The following is a 19,988-nucleotide window of genomic DNA, read 5'->3' on the forward strand; positions in this document are numbered from 1 at the left end:
AATCACCCCAGCAGAGCCACCTCTACTTTAATTTAGTTGGAGGCATCAGATGTAGGCTCCAACTTTGAGAAAAGGAAAAACAAAGCAAATGCAGCCAGACTAGTGAGGAGGGAGGCCCAAGCCTCGGGAACTATCTGCAAAGGCTCTAGCCAGCACTTGCTCATAACACTCTGCCCCTATCCCTCTCAGAATAGATGGCCTTCTGGAAGTTCCCCAGCACCACAACAGTTACGTGTTTTTTCATAACCCCTGTGAAACTAATAAGGTTATTTTTTTTTTCTTTTGAGACAGAGTCTTGCTGTGTCACCCAGGCTGGAGTGCAGTGGCGTGATCTCGGCTCAATGCAACTTCAGCCTCCCAGGTTCAAGCGCTTCTCCTGCCTCCGCCTCCCGAGCAGCTGGGACTACAGGTGCCCACCACCACGCCCGGCTAATTTTTTCTATTTTTAGTAGAGACGGGATTTCACCGTGTTAGCCAGGATGGTCTCAATCTCCTGACCTCGTGATCCACTCGCCTCGGCCTCCCAAAGTGCTGGGATTACAGGCGTGAGCCACTGCGCCCAGCCCTAATAAGGTTATTCTAAATAAATTAGCCATCCAGGAAAATCACAAAATGACTGGTCAAAAGCTGCACCAGCTAGGGCTCTCAGACATTCAATTTTTTAGCTTTTATTTGGAATTAAAAATTAAATATAAGTCCATAGTTTATTCTGTTTAGGTTTCCCAAATCAGAAAAATAAGTTAAACGATGAGAAAAAATTTTTGTTTGGCCAGAAAGTAGGTTTAAAAAAGGAATAATGTCTTTACAATATTTTGTCCATTATTAATGTTCTACAGTCCCGGGAGAAGACAACAGTAACTACTTTGGACAGGACGGTAAATTCCTATCAAAGATGATGTCAAGATAGAACAAAAAAGGAATGTATGTAACATAGTTGTCATTTACTTAAAATGTAAACTTACCATCTGTTCCTGAACATCCCTCTTTGCCTGGGAAAGCCCCTGCTGTAACTCTTCAAGTAAGATCTCAGAGGCCTGGGCTCTTAGGACGAGCGCAGAGATCTTTAAAAAAACACACGTACAGAAACATAGTTAGGAAATCAGTTATTCTGAAACTAACTCTTCCATCTTCTAACTATTTAGTGTCTGGAATTGACATTTTATTTGTTCATGGGATCCACTCACCATCATCCAACAGCTGCGTGCACATCTGCTACCTGCAAAGCCTTGGCCTTTCGGATAACACAAGGCAGTGCCAAAAGCTGAGTCACATGCAGCCATACATTAACAAAGAACATTCTATGGGTGTCTAGGCAGATAGGAACTCACGTGACCTAGTTGTAGCTATGTTTAAAGATGTTTAAAAAAAAAAAATCACGCTGGGTGCAGTGGCTTACGCCTGTAATCCCAGCACTTTGGGAGGCTGAGGTGGGCAGATCACCTGAGGTCAGGAGTTCGAGGCCAGCCTGGCCTGCATGGTAAAACCCCATCTCTACTAAAGATAAAAAAAATTAGCTGGGTGTGGTGGCGGGCACCCGTATTCCCAGCTACTCGGGAGGTTGAGGCAGGAGAATTGCTTGAAAACCGGGAGGCAGAGGTTGCAGTGAGCCCAGAATGCACCCTGCACTCCAGCCTGGGTGACAAGAGCGAAACTACATCTCGGGTTTAAAAAAAAAAAAAAAGAGAGAAAATTTAATTTCACATAAATCATAGTGCAGAATTTGGCACAAAAAAAAAGAACAGACCAACTGAACAGAAGATAGTTCTGAAACTAATCTACACAGAGCAATGGGGGAAAGGTGGATTTTTTCACCAAGTCATACAGAAATTGGCTATCCATACTTTTTTTAAAAAAAAGTTTTACCCTTGGCCAGGTGCGGTGGTTCATGCCTGTAATCCTAGCACTTTGGGAGGCCGAGGCGGGTGGATCACAAGGTCAGGAGTTCGAGACTAGCCTGGCCAACATGGTTGAAACCCCGTCTCTACTAAAAATAAAAAATCAGCCGGGCACAATGGTAGGCGCCCGTAGTCCCAGCTACTCGGGAGGCTGAGGCAGGAGAATCGCTTGAACCTGGGAGGCGGAGGTTGCAGTGAGCGGAGTTCGTGCCACTGCACTCTAGCCTGGGCGACAGAACAAGACAAAAAAAAAGTTTTACCCTTATCTACACTGTGTGTATGTATGTGTGTGTGTGTAAGTCAGTTCTAGAGGAATTTTAGATATAAATGTGAATAAGACATTTATAATATAGGATATCTTCATAACTCCATAGGAAAAGATTCTTTTTTAAAAAGGAAAATCATAAACCATAAAGAAATGATGAATAAATTTGATTTTTTTCTTTCAGACGGAGTTTCACTCTTGTTGCCCAGGCAGGAGTGCAATGGTGTGATCTTGGCTCACTGCAACCTCCGCCTCCTGGGTTCAAGCGATTCTCCTGCCTCAGCCTCCCAAGTGGCTGGGATTACAACAGGAATGCGCCGACACACTCGGCTAATTTTGTATTTTTAGTAGAGACAGGGTTTCTCCATGTTGGTCAGGCTGGTCTCGAACTCCTGACCTCAGGTGATCTGCCCACCTCAGCCTCCCAAAGTGCTGGGATTACAGGTGTGAGCCACTGTGCCCAGCCAAATTTGACTACATTATTAAGGACTTCTGTTCATTAAAAGACATCATTAATGAAGACATAAGCTACTGATGGGCCAGGTGCATGGGTCATGCCTTTAATCCCAGCACTTTGGGAGGCCGAGGCAAGTGGATCACTTGAGGTCAGGAGTTCAAGACCAGCCTGGCCAACAATGTGAAACCCCGTCTCTACTAAAACTACAATAATTAGCCAGGTGTGGTGGTTGAGTGCCTGTAATCCCAGCTACTCAGGAGGCTGAGGCAGGAAAATTGCTTGAACCCAGGAAACGGAGGTTGCAGTGAGCCGAAGTTGCGCCACTCCAGCCTGGGTGACAGAGCAAGATTCCATCTCAAAAACAAAACAAAAAATATAAGCTACTGAGTAAAAGACACCTGCAACACTTATCACCCAAAGATTCTAACATTATATAAAGGATACCTAACAAATCAGTTTTTAAAGACCAAAAAAAGTAAAATAAACAGGCCACCCAGTAGAAAGATGAGGATAAGACTTGAGCAGGAATCTCTCACACACAGAAAATCCCAATGGCCAAGAAACATGAAAAATGCTAAATAACTTCAGTGGTCATTAGAGAAATGCAAACTACGCCACAATGAAATACCATTACACATCCACCGAAATGGCTATAATTAAAATAACATTTTTCAACACCTTAGAACCACAGGAACTCTCATACATTGCTGGTGGAGGTATAAACTGGTATAACCACTCTGGAAAACTACTTGACATTTTGAACATTTGTACCCAAGCATTCCACCCCTAGTTACATATCCTGCAGAAACATGTCCACCACGCCCTATACAAAAATTTCAAAGCAACATTATTCATAATATCCCAGAACCGGAAACAACTGAAATATCCATCAACATTAGTCTGGATAAATTGTGGTATATCCGTATAATGATATGACTATTCAACAATGAAAATGAACAAACACTCCATGCATCACGAGTAGGAATAGCACTGTTGAACGGAGGAAGACAGACGCAAAAGAACACAGACCATATGGCTTCATTTTCTAAAGTTAAAGCACAGGCTAATCTAATGGTGTTACAAGTTAGGACACTGGCTGCCTGTTGGGAGGGGGTTGTAAGTGCAGGGAAAGTGAGGGCTTCTGGGGTACCAGCTAATATTCTATTGCTTGATCTCAATGGTGGTTACACAGATGTTGGTTCTAGTATGTTTGGTGTATATTTTTTTTCATGTTGCTATACTTTTAAAAGGTTTAAAAGAAAATAATTAGTATCTTTGTCAGCAAGTTTCCAGTGCAGCAGGAAAACCTAACTAATACAAATAAAAAAGGAGAATCAGAACCTCCTGGTGTTTACTGACCAATTATTTCAAAAGTTATTCTTTAAAAATCTGTAAAACAGATATCACAGAACGATCAGTAAGAAATCTTTTTACCTGAGGGGAAATAAAACTGCCAAATCTTCAAGGCAAAAGAAACATGACTATATTTTTTTGAATCTTTCATTTAAATAACCCAGTCATCCCTCATGGGCCACACTCTGTAAACCCTCCCTTACCTGGTGACTCGAATCTTCGCTACTTTGCTTTATGAAGTCTTCCAGCTCCTGCTTATCTTTCATTGTCTTCTCTAACTGGTCATTAGCTTGCCTTAGCATCAGCTGTAGTTTTTTCACCTATATCATTTTAAAAGTCAATTAGAAAGAAAAACCAGAATCCTTTTATAAATTTTTTTTAAAAATCTAACTCCAGAATTAAAAAAAAATCTCTTATGTCTTTTTCTAGGAAACACCACAGATTTTTAAATTCAGACAGAAATTAGATAAATGACCTCAAGAGAACTGTACTGTGGTTTACAGTTAACAAATCATTTTTCACACACATCTCATCTGAAAACATCTGCTTCTCCCCCAGATCCTCTAGGCCAGGACACTGTTCTCCCTAACTAGAGTGTATCCCTCTGTCTCCAGTCTACCATCCACACTAACACCAGAAATTTTGTAAAAGTGAAATAATATAATTTCCCTACTTAAAACTCTAAATGCCTCTCGAAGTCTTCAGGGTAAATTTTTTTTTTTTCTTTTTGAGAGTCTCTCGCTCTGCAATCTCAGCTCACTGCAACCTCCACCTCCTGGGTTCAAGGGATTCTCCTGCCTCAGCCTCCCGAGTAGCTGGGATTACAGACATGCACCACCACACCTGGCTAATTTTGCACTTTTAGTAGAGATGGGGTTTCTCCATGTTGATCAGGCTGGTCTATAAACTCCCAACCTCAGGTGATCGGCCCACCTCAGCCTCCCAAAGTGCTGGGATTACAGGCGTGAGCCACCGTGCCCGACTTCAGGGTAAAATTTAAATCTCTTCAATCATCACCCCTCCCTAAGTGATGTCATCATGGCCTCCCTTTGTAGCTTACTCTCCCATTATTTTGTAACAATCACCCCGTGTGCCCAGCCACGTAACTACTCATACTTCCTAGAATACATCATTTTCTTTCCTAACTCTGTTCTTTGTATATCTTTTCTCTCCATGAACACCCTTTTCCCACTTCTTTTTCTGACTAATTTTTAGCCAGGCTTTAAAACAGTCTACTGAAATGTTTATGAAAACCATTCCTACACCACACTATCCGGGGCCAACTACATCAGTTTTGCAAATACCTTTAGAAATTTACCTTTGAAACATCTATGCATAAAGCACACAGTATATGAAGGAACTCAATAGCAATGACATTTGAAAATATTAAACCATCATTCTAATTGGCTTAAAGTTATTTTGAAGGCTAAGGGAATAATCTTCATAACAACCAAAGAACAATTTGGAAATATGAGGAAAAAGTATCTTTCTTACATAGACTTTTACAAGCCTACTCTCATGCATTTCTACATTATTTCCTAAATTCTATCAAGGTACCCATTATTAAACACTGCATTTGAAAAAGTACTGAAGATTTATCAATCTCAGCATACCAAATCTACCAAAGCTTAATTTCTGGGAACTTATTAACCTTAATTCAACAAATTTATGACAAGAAATGAGTAATAGGCAATGAAGGACACAAATTCTGATTAATATAACATTCAATTAAACCTTTATTCTATTGGAGGCAACAATCAACCTTTTATCTCCCTGAGATCTCCATATCATAAAGTACTTTCCATGTACATAAAATCACTTTTAGGCCTTAGGCGGAAGGGACAGGGTAGAAGAGATGAAGCAATGTCCCTTTAAGAGCTGGGCTGACCTGTGCAGATACACAAAAACAGAGTCCTGGCCGGGCGCGGTGGCTCACGCCTGTAATCCCAGAACTTTGGGAGGCTGAGGCGAGTGGATCACGAAGTCAGGAGTTTGAGACCATCCTGGCCAACATGGTGAAACCCCGTCTCTACTAAAAATACAAAAAATAGCTGAGTGTGGTGGCATGTCCCTGTAATCCCAGCTACTCAGGAGGCTGAGGGAGGAGAATCACTTGAACCAGGGGGTCGGAGGTTGCAGTGAGCTGTGATCCCCCCTGTACTCCAGCCTGGCAACAGAGCGAGACTCCCTCTCAAAAAAACAAACAAACAAAAACAACAAAGAAAATCAAAAGCAGAGTCCTAGTGAGCTCCCACTGGAAATGTAACTGCCATTGCATGTACCAGGTTATTTCATAACTTAACAAGATGGATATGCTACATAATGTAAATGGGACTGGGGCTGGAGGGGAAGCAATTAATTCTGCACCTCCAGTGAAAACTACGATACCCAATTTGGCACATCCAGAAGAAACTCACCTGGTCTCTCGTTTCAGCCTCCTGAATCTGAATTCCTTGTAACTGTTTTTCGTAATTGGAACACATATCACAACGTCTACCAAGTTTATTTCCAGCATTATGTACCTGAAGGGCACCAAAATTACCTCTTATCAGGCAAAACAAAATAATTCTACATCACACACTTGAGGTACACGTGTATAGTCTTACCAGTGGTAGTCAGTAGAACATGAAGTAAACACTTTCTTCAGGGCCTTATGGCAAAAAGTTACAATATAGGGTCAGATTCTAAAAAATCAAACTCTCCAGTACAAGTATGATAGGACACATGGGACACAATTTACCACCAAGAGGCACAAAGCATCACATCTGAGGAAAACACAGAACAAGCAAAAGGCACTCACGGTTTAATACTAACCAACCAAAGGGAAGGAAAGACAAATAAAAGCAGTGCCAAGTCACCGTTTCACCAGCTCCAATTATAAAATAGGTAAGAAACTAGTAAATAGCACCTTCTCACGTATGTGTTACTTAAGACCAATGAGAATAGTTTCTTTCCCGCCTCAGTGAGCTGTTCCACTTACTGACCCATGGCTTCCTTCAAGGGAAGCAGCCCTCAGTCAAGGAAAGCACCAGGAGTCAGGTTTTGCGACTAAGTCGAAGGGAGCACTTGAGCAACTCACTTTATCTTTCCCAGCCAGTTTTCTCACCTGTAAATGGGGGATAACCATGCCCCACTTGCCTCATTATAATCATAAAGCTTAAAGAGATCAGGTATGTGAAAGGCCTTTGTAATCCATAAAGCATTAGCAAATATCAAAGTGTTTATCTCCTAATCTTACCTGTGAATTTACAAATTCTCTAAAGAGGAAAATCAACTTCATTAAAGATTGGTTTCTTTTCTCTGCCATACTCACAACCCCTCTTTAAACCCACTCTCAGCATCAACAGCAGACAGGCAATTGCGCTTTTGATCTAAAGGAAAGATGAAAGCCTGGATCCTGGAATACATTGAGATTATAGAAAACTGCAAAGCAAACCAAATTCAGGTTGCTCTAACTTAAATTCAGCAATGCTAGTCAGGCAGATTGCTCCAACCTGAGAGTTGTGAGTTCAGGTGGGGAAGTTCACATTCACTGTGATTAACTAGCGAGCTCCTTTCTCTGTCACAATCACCTGGAATAGCCGAAGCAGACTAAGACAAGGGTCAGGTGACACAGGTTAACATCCACTTGCTGGCAACATGTGCCTGCACTGACTCCAGGAACCGTCTGCTGAATGAACACTAAATCCCAGAGCTTCCCAGTGTGCCTCAGCGTGAGCAAGAGGAAAAACGTGAGAAAGGTAACTCACCTCTTTCTGCAAGAGATTCCACTCTGTTTCACTAACTAAACGATAACCACTAGGGGACACATAGGCACTCTCCATGCCCTGGGTAACGCTGGAGAGGAGGGACGCCGTCTCTTCTTGTTCTGGTGTCATCGCCTTGATTGCTCTTTCCTGATCTTTGGTTAACATAAACCCACTTGGCATCTGGAGTGACCCAAGGGATGCAGTATCAAAATTCTCAGACACTGAATCTGCTCCTACCAGTGGTCCAAAATCTGACTCGTCCAGGTTTCCAGCAGATTTTGCTTTGTAGTTATAGCCTAAAGCTTTGGATTGCAATGAGCCCGAGGTTCCCAAGCTGTCTGTAGACTGTGCTCTCCTGAGTCCATCTTTAAACATGTCATTGTCCGACTTACTGAAAGGATCTCCAGATGGCAACAATAAGTCTGCATCTAAGGAATGGACTGAACCATGGGTGCTATCTAAATGCTCCTGAAATGTGAAAATATTGCCAAGTTAGACAATTCTCTGCATTTTTAAAGACAAAAACTATAATAAATGTATTCTGCCACTCATTACACATGATAATCATTAATGTGCTACCTTCATAGACTCAGTGAACAAACATTTACTAAGTGTCATTTCTACGTGCTGGACACGAAACCAGGCCCTCAGGATACAACTGTGAGCAAGATATAATCCCTGACCTCGAGATACGTAACGGCTTCAAAAAAAAAGTAAGCAGACTGTTATAATACTGTGATAAAAGGATGGGCTGGAGCTATGTGCTGAATGCTCTGGTAGCTCAAAGAGCTCCCAAATACGAAGAGTTGAGGAACGTCACCTGCAATTCAGCATTGCGTCTGTCAAGCGCGAGGTGCCTATCATGTATCCAAGCAGAGATGTCTCCTTGACAGAGGGACACAGAAGGCTTTCGATAGAGACTTGGGAGTAACTATCGTATAATGATAATTAAAGTCACAGCAGCAAATCAGAACACCTAGGATGAGTGTGTAGGAAAAGAGGGCCAAGGGCAGAACCCTGAGAAAGACTAACATTTTAGGGATGAGCAAAGGAGGAGCCACAGTAGTGGAAAGGAAATGACGAGAATGTAGTATTTTCTTTTTTTGAGACAGTCTCGCTCTGTCGCCCCGGCTGGAGTGCAGTGGCGTAATCTCGGCTCACTGCAAGCTCCACCTCCTGGGTTCACGCCATTCTCCTGCCTCAGCCTCCCAAGTAGCTGGGACTACAGGCGCCCGCCACCACGCCTGGCTAATTTTTTGTATTTTTAGTAGAGATGGGGTTTCACCATGTTGGCCAGGATGGTCTTGATCTCCTGACCTCATGATCCGCCCACCTCAGCCTCCCAAAGTGCTGGGATTACAGGCATGAGCCACTGCGCCCGGCCCAAGAATGTGGTATTTTCAAGCAAGGTGTAATCGACATATTCAATGTTGTATACTATGCGAAAGAAGATACAAAAAGTCACATATAATGTAATTCCATCTATTTAAAATGTCCAGAACAAGTAAATCCATAGAGACATAAAGCAGGTTAGTGGTTACTAGAGGCTAGGGGGAAGGGAAAATGGTGAGTGACTCTAATGGGTATGAGGTCTCCTTTGGGAGTGATAAAAATGTTTTCAAACTAAAAACATTTGTGTATATATGCAAAGCCACTGAGTTGTACACTTTAAATTTTATGTGAATTTTATCTCAATTTTTAAACAATGTGGTACAGCACATTCCCGAAGACAAAAAGCAAACCAGTGCCATTACATGAAGCAGTTGCATAGTTAGTGGGGAAATAAGAAAAATGATTTAAAGAAAAATGTAACAAGTTTTCCTTCCAACTAAATTTATTCCATTTAAATGACAATATTTTAAGATAATATCCTTTCTACGTTTTGTTGTTAAATGCTCTTTTTTAAATGAACCAGAGGAGACTGTGGAATACAGTTGTTGTTACTGGCAAGCTCATGTAACCTATTTTATTTAATGTTTTAAAAATATTCTTGGTGTAATAAAAAGGTGACAAATTTTGAGTTAATGCCTCCAATTCTTTCCTTTTAAAGATTTTTACTCATCTGAAACTGCAACGGCTAAGAACACAAATTTCATATATATTAAGCTTACTATGGCAAAGATCCCAAGTAAGTATCCTAATAAAAACTGGGATAAGCCATTCTGTTAGTTTACAAATAACCCTAACACCCACTGCTATGTATCATATACAGTGCTGCTGTGATACTGAAGAGGGAAGGGGCTAGGGATAGAACAGTTGTGAGGGCCATTTGAAAAACATCAGACTACAGGCCTCGTGCAGTCGCTCACGCCTGTAAATCCAACACTTTGGGAGGCTGAGGTGGGAGGATAGGTTGAGCCCAGGAGTACAAGACCAGCCTGGGCAACACAGGGAGACCTCGTTTCTACAAAAAAGTTTAAAAATTATCCAGGCATGGTACCACATGCCTGTAGTCTCAGCTACTCAGGAGGCTGAGGCAGGAGGACTGCTTGAACCCAGGAGATCACAGCTGTAGTGAGCTGTGATGGTGCCACTGTACTCCAGCCAGCCTGGTGGCAAGAACGAGACCCTGTCTCAAAAAACACAAAACAAAAAACCCCACATCAGACTACTACACTGGCAATAATATATTAAAAATGTTTACATCCTTGAATTCAGCAGTTTTTTTTTTTCCTGGAGACAGAGTCTCACTCTGTCACCCAGGCTAGAATGCAGTGGTGCAATCTCGGCCCACTGCAGCCTCCGTCTCCTGGGCTCAAGGGATTCTCATGCCTCAGCCACAGTGAGTAGCTGGGATGACAGGCGCCAGACACCATGCATGACTAATTTTTGTATTTTTAGTAGAGATGAGTTCCGCCATGTTGGCCAGGCTGGTCTCAAACTCCTGGCCTCGAATGATCCGCCTGTCTCAGCCTCCAAAAGTGCTGCGATTACACTTGTGAGCCACCATGCCCGGCCAGGCAGTTCTTTTCCTAAGAACTTACACTAAAAAATAAAATAAAATAAAATAAAATCAGATGCATCCATAATGATTTTTGTACAAGGAAAAATTATATAACATTATGACATTACTTATAATAACGAAAAATTGTATAGTAGTAAGAAATGGAACCAACTTGACTATCAGTGTGTTAATCACGCTTTTCATTTTCTATATTTCATAATGTTTTGATTTACTGGAGGCCTTGCTGGCTGTGAAGAAATTGCTTCCCAGGACTAGCTGATTTCTAGAGATAATCAACAACTCACCTGACTGTAAACACGCCTTTTCACACACAAACCATTCAATCCCAAAGCCATATCCCAACCCCCTCCCTTACCTAAGTCACACACTGAACCAGTATTTCCCCCGACCTAAATGAACCCAGGGCCAGTTCCAGACAGCTAAGAACAGACCCTATACCCCAAAGGCTGCTGGAATTAATTACTAGCCAGTCCTAAACTCTCTGCTCTGCTCCACTTTGCCTTTCCCAAAGAAACCACAATAATAGCTATGGCCCATGCTTTTCTCTCGCTCCTGCTCCTGCCTTCTGACCACCTCTGGTGCTTCCCTGCTGTGGCCATGCAAAGTGTGCTGTGCCTCTGCTTCCAGGAGAACTGTGAGTAACACAAAACTTTTTTCAGTGGCATTGACCTCCCTATGTCATCAGTCAATCACCATTATGAATTAAAAACCAGGCACAAGCTGGACACGGTGGCTCACACCTGTAATCCCAGCACTTCGGGAGGCCAAGGTGGGCAAATCACTTGAGGCCAGGAGTTTGAGACCAGCCTGGCCAACATGGTGAAGCCTTGTCTGTACTAAAAATACAAAAATTAGCTGGGCGTGGTGGCTCACACCTGTAGTCCCAGCTACTCGGGAGGCTGAGGCACGAGAATCGCTTGAACCCAAGAGGTGGAGGCTGCAGTAAGCCAAGATCATGCCATAGCACTCCAGCCAGGGTGACACAGCAAGACTGTCTCAAAAAAAACAGAAAAAGGCAGAAATCAATTAGTAGGGAATTGGTTAAAAGAATTATGGTACATGTAACGCTGAAATTCTGTCAGCTACTAAACATCATTTTGGGGAAAAACATTTAATGAGGTGCCAAAACCTTAGAGTAGATTTAAGTGGGGGAAAAAATTTACACAAAACACTATGTAGTTATAATCTAGATTATGTTTTAAAAGTGCAAACAGAGCCAGGCACAGTGGCTCAAGCCTGTAATCCCAGAACTTTGGGAGGCCGAGGTGGGCGGATCACGAAGTCAGGAGTTCGAGACCAGCCTGGCCAACATGGTGAAACCCCATCTCTACTAAAGATACAAAAATTAGCCTGGCGTGGTGGCTCATGCCTGTAATCCCAGCTACTCAGGAGGCTGAGGTAGGAGAATCGCTTGAACCCGGGAGGCAGAGGTTGCAGTGAGCTGAGATCACGCCACTGCACTCCAGCCTGGGTGAGAGTGAGACCCTGTCTCAAATTAAAAAAAAAAACAGTGCAAATAGAAACACATGTGTTCCAGGCTGGGCAACATGTTGAAACACCGTCTCTACAAAAAATTAGCTGGGCATGATGGTGGATGCCTGTAGTCTCAGCTACTCAGGAGGATGAGGCAGGAGGATCACTTGAGCCCAGGAGGTCAAGGCTGCAGTGAGCCAAGATTACGCCACTGCACTCCAGCCTGGGTGAGAGTGAGACCCTGTCTCAAATTAAAAAAAAAAAAAAAAGAAGTATGTTAACATATATATTATCTCTGGAAAAGAAAATAAGGAAAGGAAGAAAGAGATATATACCAAAATATTGGTTAGTTGTTACCTCTGGGTAGGATGATCTATCAGTTATTTTTATTTTGTATGGTGTTTTCTATACTTCCCAAATTTTCCATAATGAACATTTTGTAGAGAGAAAAGCATATTATAAGCATCAGGTTAAAGAAAATGTGAGGTCTACAAATTTCAAATATCTTTAGCCATAAATCTAACTCTCCAAAGCATCTCAGATTAACTTTTTTTGTGTGAGACAGGGTCTCACTGTCATCCAGGCTGGAGTGCAGTAGCAAAATCTCAGCTCATTGCAACCTCCACCTCCTGGGTTCAAACAATTCTCATGCCTCAGTCACCTGAGTAGCTGGGATTACAGGCATCCACCACCTCGCCCAGCTAATTTGTGTATTTTTAGTAGAGATAGGGTTTCACCACGTTAGCTAGGCTTCAGATTAACTCTAAACCAAGAGCTGTGTCATTATTCTAATACAAAACAATTATATTCAACATTCAAATTGCAAAACACCAGCTCTGAAATTCTATAGATCTGTTCAGAGAGAATCAAAAATAAAAATACTTCTCTGTAAATCACAACAAATGTCCCTTTCCTGTCTTTCCACTTTTCAAACATTCCTGGATAGATTACTGCATGATGAAAACACTATGTAATCGTTGGCTGTACCCAAAACTTGAGACATTCTCTTGGGAGTCTAAATATTTTTAAAATGCACAGCAGAATTACACCAAGTGGTTCCCAGTCTATGTCCTAGAACAAAGAATGAACAAAACAACTACAATATACAGCACTTTTTAGTGTCTACTAAAATTTTTTTTAAGTTTTTCTTAAACATCAAACAATCTATAAGCATGGGCATATAAATCACCAGGATGTAGATTATGTATGGCTCAAAGTAAATCTGAAAAGTAAACAGAAACATGATACCCCTGAAAGTAAAGACAAGACCCGTATCCAATTTAACTGCAATTCATTCACCAGGCCAGGAAAGGAGGTGCGGCAGGCAAGTGAGTGTGATTCTAAGCTGCAGGGACAGGGCACATGAGCATGAACAGTAAGTGCACAGGTCTGGCTACAGAGAGGTGGAGAGCCGTGAGTGAGGCTGGAAGGGCCAATCAACTATGAATGCCCTTGTATGCCATGCTAGGGATCTTGGGGGATCTTAGTTTTTATTCTAAAGGCAATAAGAGAAGCATTTCCTTCATTGATAACAAGATAACCAGCACGAGCTCTGAAAGATGAGTAGAAGGATTTCAATACTCAGAAAGGCAATGGGAGGAAAGTACTCCAAATGAAGGAACCAACAGACCAGGTGTGAGTAGAGCCCAAGATGACGACCAACATGGCTAAAATGTAATCCAGATGATGAAGGGCCTGAATTGTCCGAATGAGGAATGTGCACTTAATTATATAGGTAATGGGAGTCAATGGTAGTTTTTGAGTAGGGGAGTGGCCTGACTGCAGACGCACTTAAGAAAATGAATTTGACAGTAATGCTGAGAACGCAGTGGAATGGGACAGGTTGAGGCAGGAAACCCAATGAGGAGGCCCTTGCCACACTGTGGGTGAGAGGTGACAAGGCCACAGAACACCTAACACTTCCAGGTCTCTCTTCTCTACCTATTCCTAGTACCTGGAACGTTTTACCCTGTGGTGTTATCTGCCAAACCTCACCCACGGCCGTCAGGGATGAAAACCTAATACTGATTAATGCTCATATATATGCTACAGGGAGTTAAGCATTTCAGCGCTTCAGATAATCTCTTTTAAACAAAAAAGACAAGTATTAGCAACATGTACTATTCACATCAAAAAAGATTTTGCAGACATTATTTAAAGGTTTATTCTAATGTATTAAATTTTGGAAATACTGGAAAAAAGAACATCTAATTATTTCAGACAGCGAATGAAGCTGCAACATGTTTCAAACAGTGCCACCTATAATGCCATAAAAACAACTGAAAACAAATACTGTCATTTTTATCTAACTTTCACCTAGTAGCTATGCACTTCTCACTTCTCATATGAACAATGTAATTAACTGATGTATGAGTAAGCTAAAATTGTTGACATTGTGTATATAATGACTTTAATTATAGATTCACTATACCTCTTCATTTGATAACTGGGCTGAAGATTCTTCTTGAGTTAAAGCACACACTACTGGTATTTTTATTTCTTCCTCAACATCTGTTTTTTTGTGATCCTTTCTCTTATTGAGTCTTTGTTGTTCATCATCCTCCTAAAAGGAAGAAAAAAACATATATATCACCCAAGTAACCTACTTAATAAGTGACATAGTTCTTTAACCATTCAAAACAAATAAGAAAGAACAGAGCGTTATGATAAGAGAAAACTGGACACTTTCACTTCTTTGTTTTGTAATCCCATCTAAGGGCCTCTGGCCATTACAAAATATTTTAATACTATAAGCACAAACTAAGAACACTGGTATAAAGAAGAAATCAGGAAGCAGCTTCCAAGAAAAGTATACCGTATAAAGCAAGGCAAAATAAAAGAAAGCAAAACCGCCTCTTCAAATGATCCTTGAAAAAAAAAATTTACAGAGAACATTCCTTGTGATTACTGTAGAAAATAAATATGAAAAAGTTTTTTTTGAGACAAGGTCTTGCTCTGACACTCAGGCTGGAATGCAGTGGTGCAAATATGGTTCACTGCAGCCTCAACCTCCTGGGATCAAGCAATTCTCCCACCTCATCCTCTCGTATAGCTGGGATCATAGGCAATGTGCCACCACGCCCGCCTAATTTTTTTATTTTTTGTAGAGATGGGGTTTCACTTTGTTGCCCAGGCTGGTCTTGAACTCCTGGGCTCAAGAATCCTCCTGCCTCAGCCTCTCATGTAGCCAGGACCACAGGAATGCACCACCATGCCTGGCTAATTTTTTGTTTTTTTTGCATAGATGGGGTCTCACGCTGTTGTCCTGGCTGGTCTCAAACTCCCAGGCTCAAGCGATCCTCCCACCTTGGCCTCCCAAAGTGTTGGGATTACAGGCATGAGACACCACACCCCACCCGAAAAAGTTTTTATAATGTTACCCATCCATTAGAAACATTAACAAATGTATATGAATACAAAAGGAATGATTAAAGTTGATAGAATAATTCACTCAACAAAGATGAGTAAGATACCTTATACCTTCAATGTCCCATAAAACAGCCTAGTGAGGACAGACAAACAATTACAAGTATGTACAAGGTTCTAGGCCGGGCGCGGTGGCTCACGCCTGTAATCCCAGCACTTTGGGAGGCCGAGGCGGGCGGATCACGAGGTCAAGAGATCGAGACCATCCTGGCTAACCTGGTGAAACCCTGTCTCTACTAAAAATACAAAAAATTAGCCGGGCGTGGTGGCGGGCGCCTGTAGTCCCAGCTACTCGGGAGGCTGAGGCAGGAGAATGGCCTGAACCCGGGAGGCAGAGCTTGCAGTGAGCCAAGATCGCGCCACTGCACTCCAGCCTGGGGGACAGAGCAAGGCTCCGTCTCAAAAAAAAAAAAAAAAAAAGGTTCTAAAGAAGGAGAAAAACAATGACTGATTTCATCTGAAGGAACCAGCAAGGAGGCCCAAAGGAGGTAACACTTCAGCTGAATCTTGAAAGATCAGTAAGGTAAATTTGCCAGTTGCATGAGAAGAGACAATTAAGGGTTCCAGGGAGAAAGGAAGCACATACAAAAGAAAGAAATATGGAAAAGCAGGCCTGTGGAGGAATTCTGTGTAATGTTATATGGATGAAAAATGGGCAGGCACATGAGAAGTAAAGGACAAGGAGAAAGAGGTGGTGAGTAAGCACTTAGACTCTGGAATCAGAGATTGTTCAAGCCTCAGATGGGCCATACATGACCTCTCAGCCTGTTTACTATTCTAGAATACAGGAACCGTATAATTGTAGTCCCTACCGCTTATGGAGAGTTTTTGATAACCACTTGAGATAAAGATTTATACATAAAGCCTTAGCACAATGCTAGCACACAGTAAGAGCTCAATAAATGTTGAAAAGTTTTAAATGATCGTCTTAGTAAAGTTTAGACTCTTCGTTTTTGTTTTTGTTTTTTGAGAGGGAGTCTCACTTTGTCACCCAGGCTGGAGTGCAGTGATGCGATCTCGGCTCACTGCAACCTCCGCCTCCTGGGTTCAAGTGATTCTCCTGCCTCAGCTTCCCAAGTAGCTGGGACTACAGGCACATGCCACCACACCCGGCTAATTTTTATATTTTTAGTAGAGACGGGGTTTCACCAAGTTGACCAGGCTGGTCTCAAACTCCTGACCTGAGGTGATCCACCCGCCTCGGCCTCCCAAAGTGCAGGGATTACAGGTGTGAACCACCGCGCCCAGCCAAGTTTAGACTCTTTTAATGGGTAGCAGGGAAGGCAAGATAAGATCTGTACTTTAGAATCTAAATCCTTATGTCAATGGGGCATTACAGGCTCATGCCTGTAATCCCAGCACTTTGGGAGGCCGAGACAGGCAGATAACTCGAGGTCAGGAGTTTGAGACCAGCCTGGGCAACGTAGTGAAACCCTGTCTCTACTAAAAACACAAAAATTAGCCAGGCATGGTGGCACACGCCTGTAGTCCCAGCTACTTGGGCGGCTGAGACAGAAGAATTGCTTGAGCCTGGGAGGCGGAGTTTGCAGTGAGCCAAGATTGTGCCACTGTGCTCCAGCCTGGGTGACTGGAGTGAAACCCTGTCTTAAAAAAAAAAAAAAAAATCCTTATGTTGGCTTTGACTACACACAAGATGAATGGGTCCAAATTAAGAGACAAAAAGGAAATTTAAAAAAGAAGAAACTTTGCAAAACAAAATCAAACCTAAGTCACATAAAGCAATTTGAAATGTTTGACAAGATACTTAGAAAGGCAGTGAACACTTTTACATAGCTATCCTAGGGAAATATCTGCACACATACACAATATGGTCAAGGATTTAGCTGCAAGACTATTTGAGATGACAAGAAAAGGGGGACCACCTAGATACACACTACAAGGAGAAAGGGTAAATCAATATGGTGCATCCATCTACAGTCAAGAACAAAATACAACATTGATATGAAAATACATCCAGGATAATGCTTATGGGAAATATATATACTTTTTTTTGAGACAGGATCTTGCTTTGTCACCCACAGCTGAAGTGCAGTGGTGTGATCACAGCTCACTGCAGCCTCCCCGCCTCCCGGATCAAGTGATCCTCCCACCTCAGCCTCCCAAGTAGCTGGAACTACAGGCACATGCCACAATGCCCAGCTAATTATTATTATTATTATTATTATTATCATTATTATTATTATTATTGTAGAAACAGAGTCTCACTATATGGCCCAGGCTGGTCTTGGCCTCTTGGGCTCAAGCAATCCTCCCGCCTCAGCCTCCCAAAGTGTTGGGATTACAGACATAAGCTACCATGCCCTGCCTAAAATACATACTTATAGTATAACTATAGTTGTGTAAAAGGAAAACTATACCCTAAATGTATATCATAAACACACAGAACTGGTTTAGAAGACTCTCTACCAAATGGTAAAACAATCTTCTGACAAGGGGAGGTGTGGGAGATGTTAAGGAAGACTTTTCACTTGATCACTTTATATTTTTCACTGTATTTAAAACAAAAAATTTATGATAATGTGTATAAATATATATTATTCATGCAATTTCAATAACTAAAAGATAAGGAGAAAACAGGAACCTGAATATGCAGTGCTCTGAACACCTGCCACCTCCTATTACTCAGCCTCTCCATTCATATCATGTCACCTAGTAGAGCTTTTAGAGCAGGGTATCCAACCCTTTGGCTTCCCTGGGCCACAATGAAGAAGAACTGTCTTGGCTACACACAAAATACACTGACGCTAACGATAGCTGATGAGCTAAAACAAAAAAAGATTGCAAAAAAATCTCATAATGTTTTAAGAAAGTTTACAAATTTGTGTTGGGCCGCATTCAAAGCCAAGACTTGGCCTGGGAGAACCGGTCAGCACGGGAGAGAAAGATTTTCTCCGAAATATGCACTGCTGCATCCTGCAGTCACTGAAGATCATTTCCCCACCCCACAGAGGAGGCCATTTCTAAAGATGAAAAACAAAACCCCTCAAATGTAGCTGTCATGTTTTTAAAAGTGGCACATATCACCCTATCACCTTGTTGCAGCTTAAGTCAGTCTCTAATACACATAAGGTAATGCAATCACATGTGGTGGAGGACATTACTGACAAAGCAAATCAGTCCTAAAATCTTCTATTCACCTGATCTTTCTTCTTCAGTTCTTCAACTTGTCGGAGCTGTTCTGAAGTTAGCACAATCTCCATTCGCTGCATGTCTCTCATCAGTAAACGCTGAGATTCCAGAAACTGGTCATTGGCCTTCTGCCACGTATGTTTTAACTGGTTGTGTTGTTGTCGCTCTTGCTCCAAGAGATGGCAAACTGTTTAGGAACCCCCCCCCACCACAAATCAAATCAAAAACACTGAATTTTAATGGTAGGCAATTTCTTTTTTTTTTTTTTGAGATGGAGTCTCGCTCTGTCGCCCAGACTGGAGTGCAGTGGTGCGATCTTGGCTCACTGCAAGCTCTGCCTCCCGGGTTCATGCCATTCTCCTGCCTCAGCCTCCCGAGTAGCTGTGACTACAGGCGCCCGCCACCACGCCTGGCTAATTTTTTGTATTTTTTGTAGAGACGGGGTTTCACCATGTTAGCCAGGATGGTCTCGATCCCCTGACCTCATGATCCGCCCGCCTTGGCCTCCCAAAGTGCTGGAATTACAGGCATGAGCCACTGCGCCTGGCCAATGGTAAGCAATTTCTTTAGCACGGGGCTCCTAGCCCAGGTCTGACCAATGGTCCACATCTCTAGGATTCTGTCCTTGGCTGGACCAAGAGGCAACCTATCCCCACACCAGCTCTTTAAAGCAGAGTCTCCCAAAGTGTACTCCTAGGAATACAGCAAAGAAAGATTTCTGTTCTTAGTAAGTCTTAGAAACTTCAAGTTAAAGGGAGAAATTTATTATTATTGTTATTTTGCAAAGGCTCCTCCATAATTAAATAAATTTTTAAAGATTTCTTTACTGCAGGACTTTGAACTCGGGGTCTTAATTATGTCTACATTTTCTTGGAAGGTGATATACAATATAGCCTTTCCCAAGTTTATTTGACAAAAGAAAAAAAAAAACTTTTCACAGTACAACTCAAATAACAAGTACTCTAGGGAATATACTTTGGGAAACATTGCTCCAAAGGCCAAAGGTGGGATAAACACTCCTAATTGTGTTTAATACATTCTGATAAATCTGTTATCCAGAAATCCTCGTTGGGTCCGGTTAATATAGACTTCTTATGACAAGTCAAGGAATCTTTGTAAAATATATGTGTTGTTCACACTCATCAGCTCAGCCATCTTCTACTAAAAAAAAGAATAGGTAGCATGATTTATCTACCCATCTACCAAGCCACCCAAGCCAACTCATACTTCTGATTTTTCCTCACCCCAACATATT

General features: G+C 42.0%; 1 protein-coding gene across 4 annotated transcripts in view; it reads right to left on the minus strand.

The window, feature by feature from the left end:
• The window catches only part of RABEP1 (rabaptin, RAB GTPase binding effector protein 1), a 116,353-nt gene that overhangs the window by 15,933 nt on the left and 80,432 nt on the right, over positions 1 to 19,988 (minus strand). For 3 of the 4 annotated variants that reach the window (XM_030800049.1, XM_030800050.1, XM_030800047.1), the window contains 6 exons: positions 18,742 to 18,920; positions 14,589 to 14,720; positions 7,720 to 8,187; positions 6,388 to 6,492; positions 4,174 to 4,290; positions 963 to 1,061 (listed from right to left, as the gene is read on the minus strand). In XM_030800049.1, coding sequence (XP_030655909.1) covers positions 963 to 1,061; positions 4,174 to 4,290; positions 6,388 to 6,492; positions 7,720 to 8,187; positions 14,589 to 14,720; positions 18,742 to 18,920 — 1,100 coding nt within the window. The remainder of the gene's footprint in view (positions 1 to 962; positions 1,062 to 4,173; positions 4,291 to 6,387; positions 6,493 to 7,719; positions 8,188 to 14,588; positions 14,721 to 18,741; positions 18,921 to 19,988) is intronic. The other variant, XM_030800048.1, reaches the window with a different exon arrangement.

This window comes from Nomascus leucogenys, chromosome 19 (assembly GCF_006542625.1).
Source record: "Nomascus leucogenys isolate Asia chromosome 19, Asia_NLE_v1, whole genome shotgun sequence".
Taxonomy (NCBI): Eukaryota; Metazoa; Chordata; class Mammalia; order Primates; family Hylobatidae; genus Nomascus; species Nomascus leucogenys.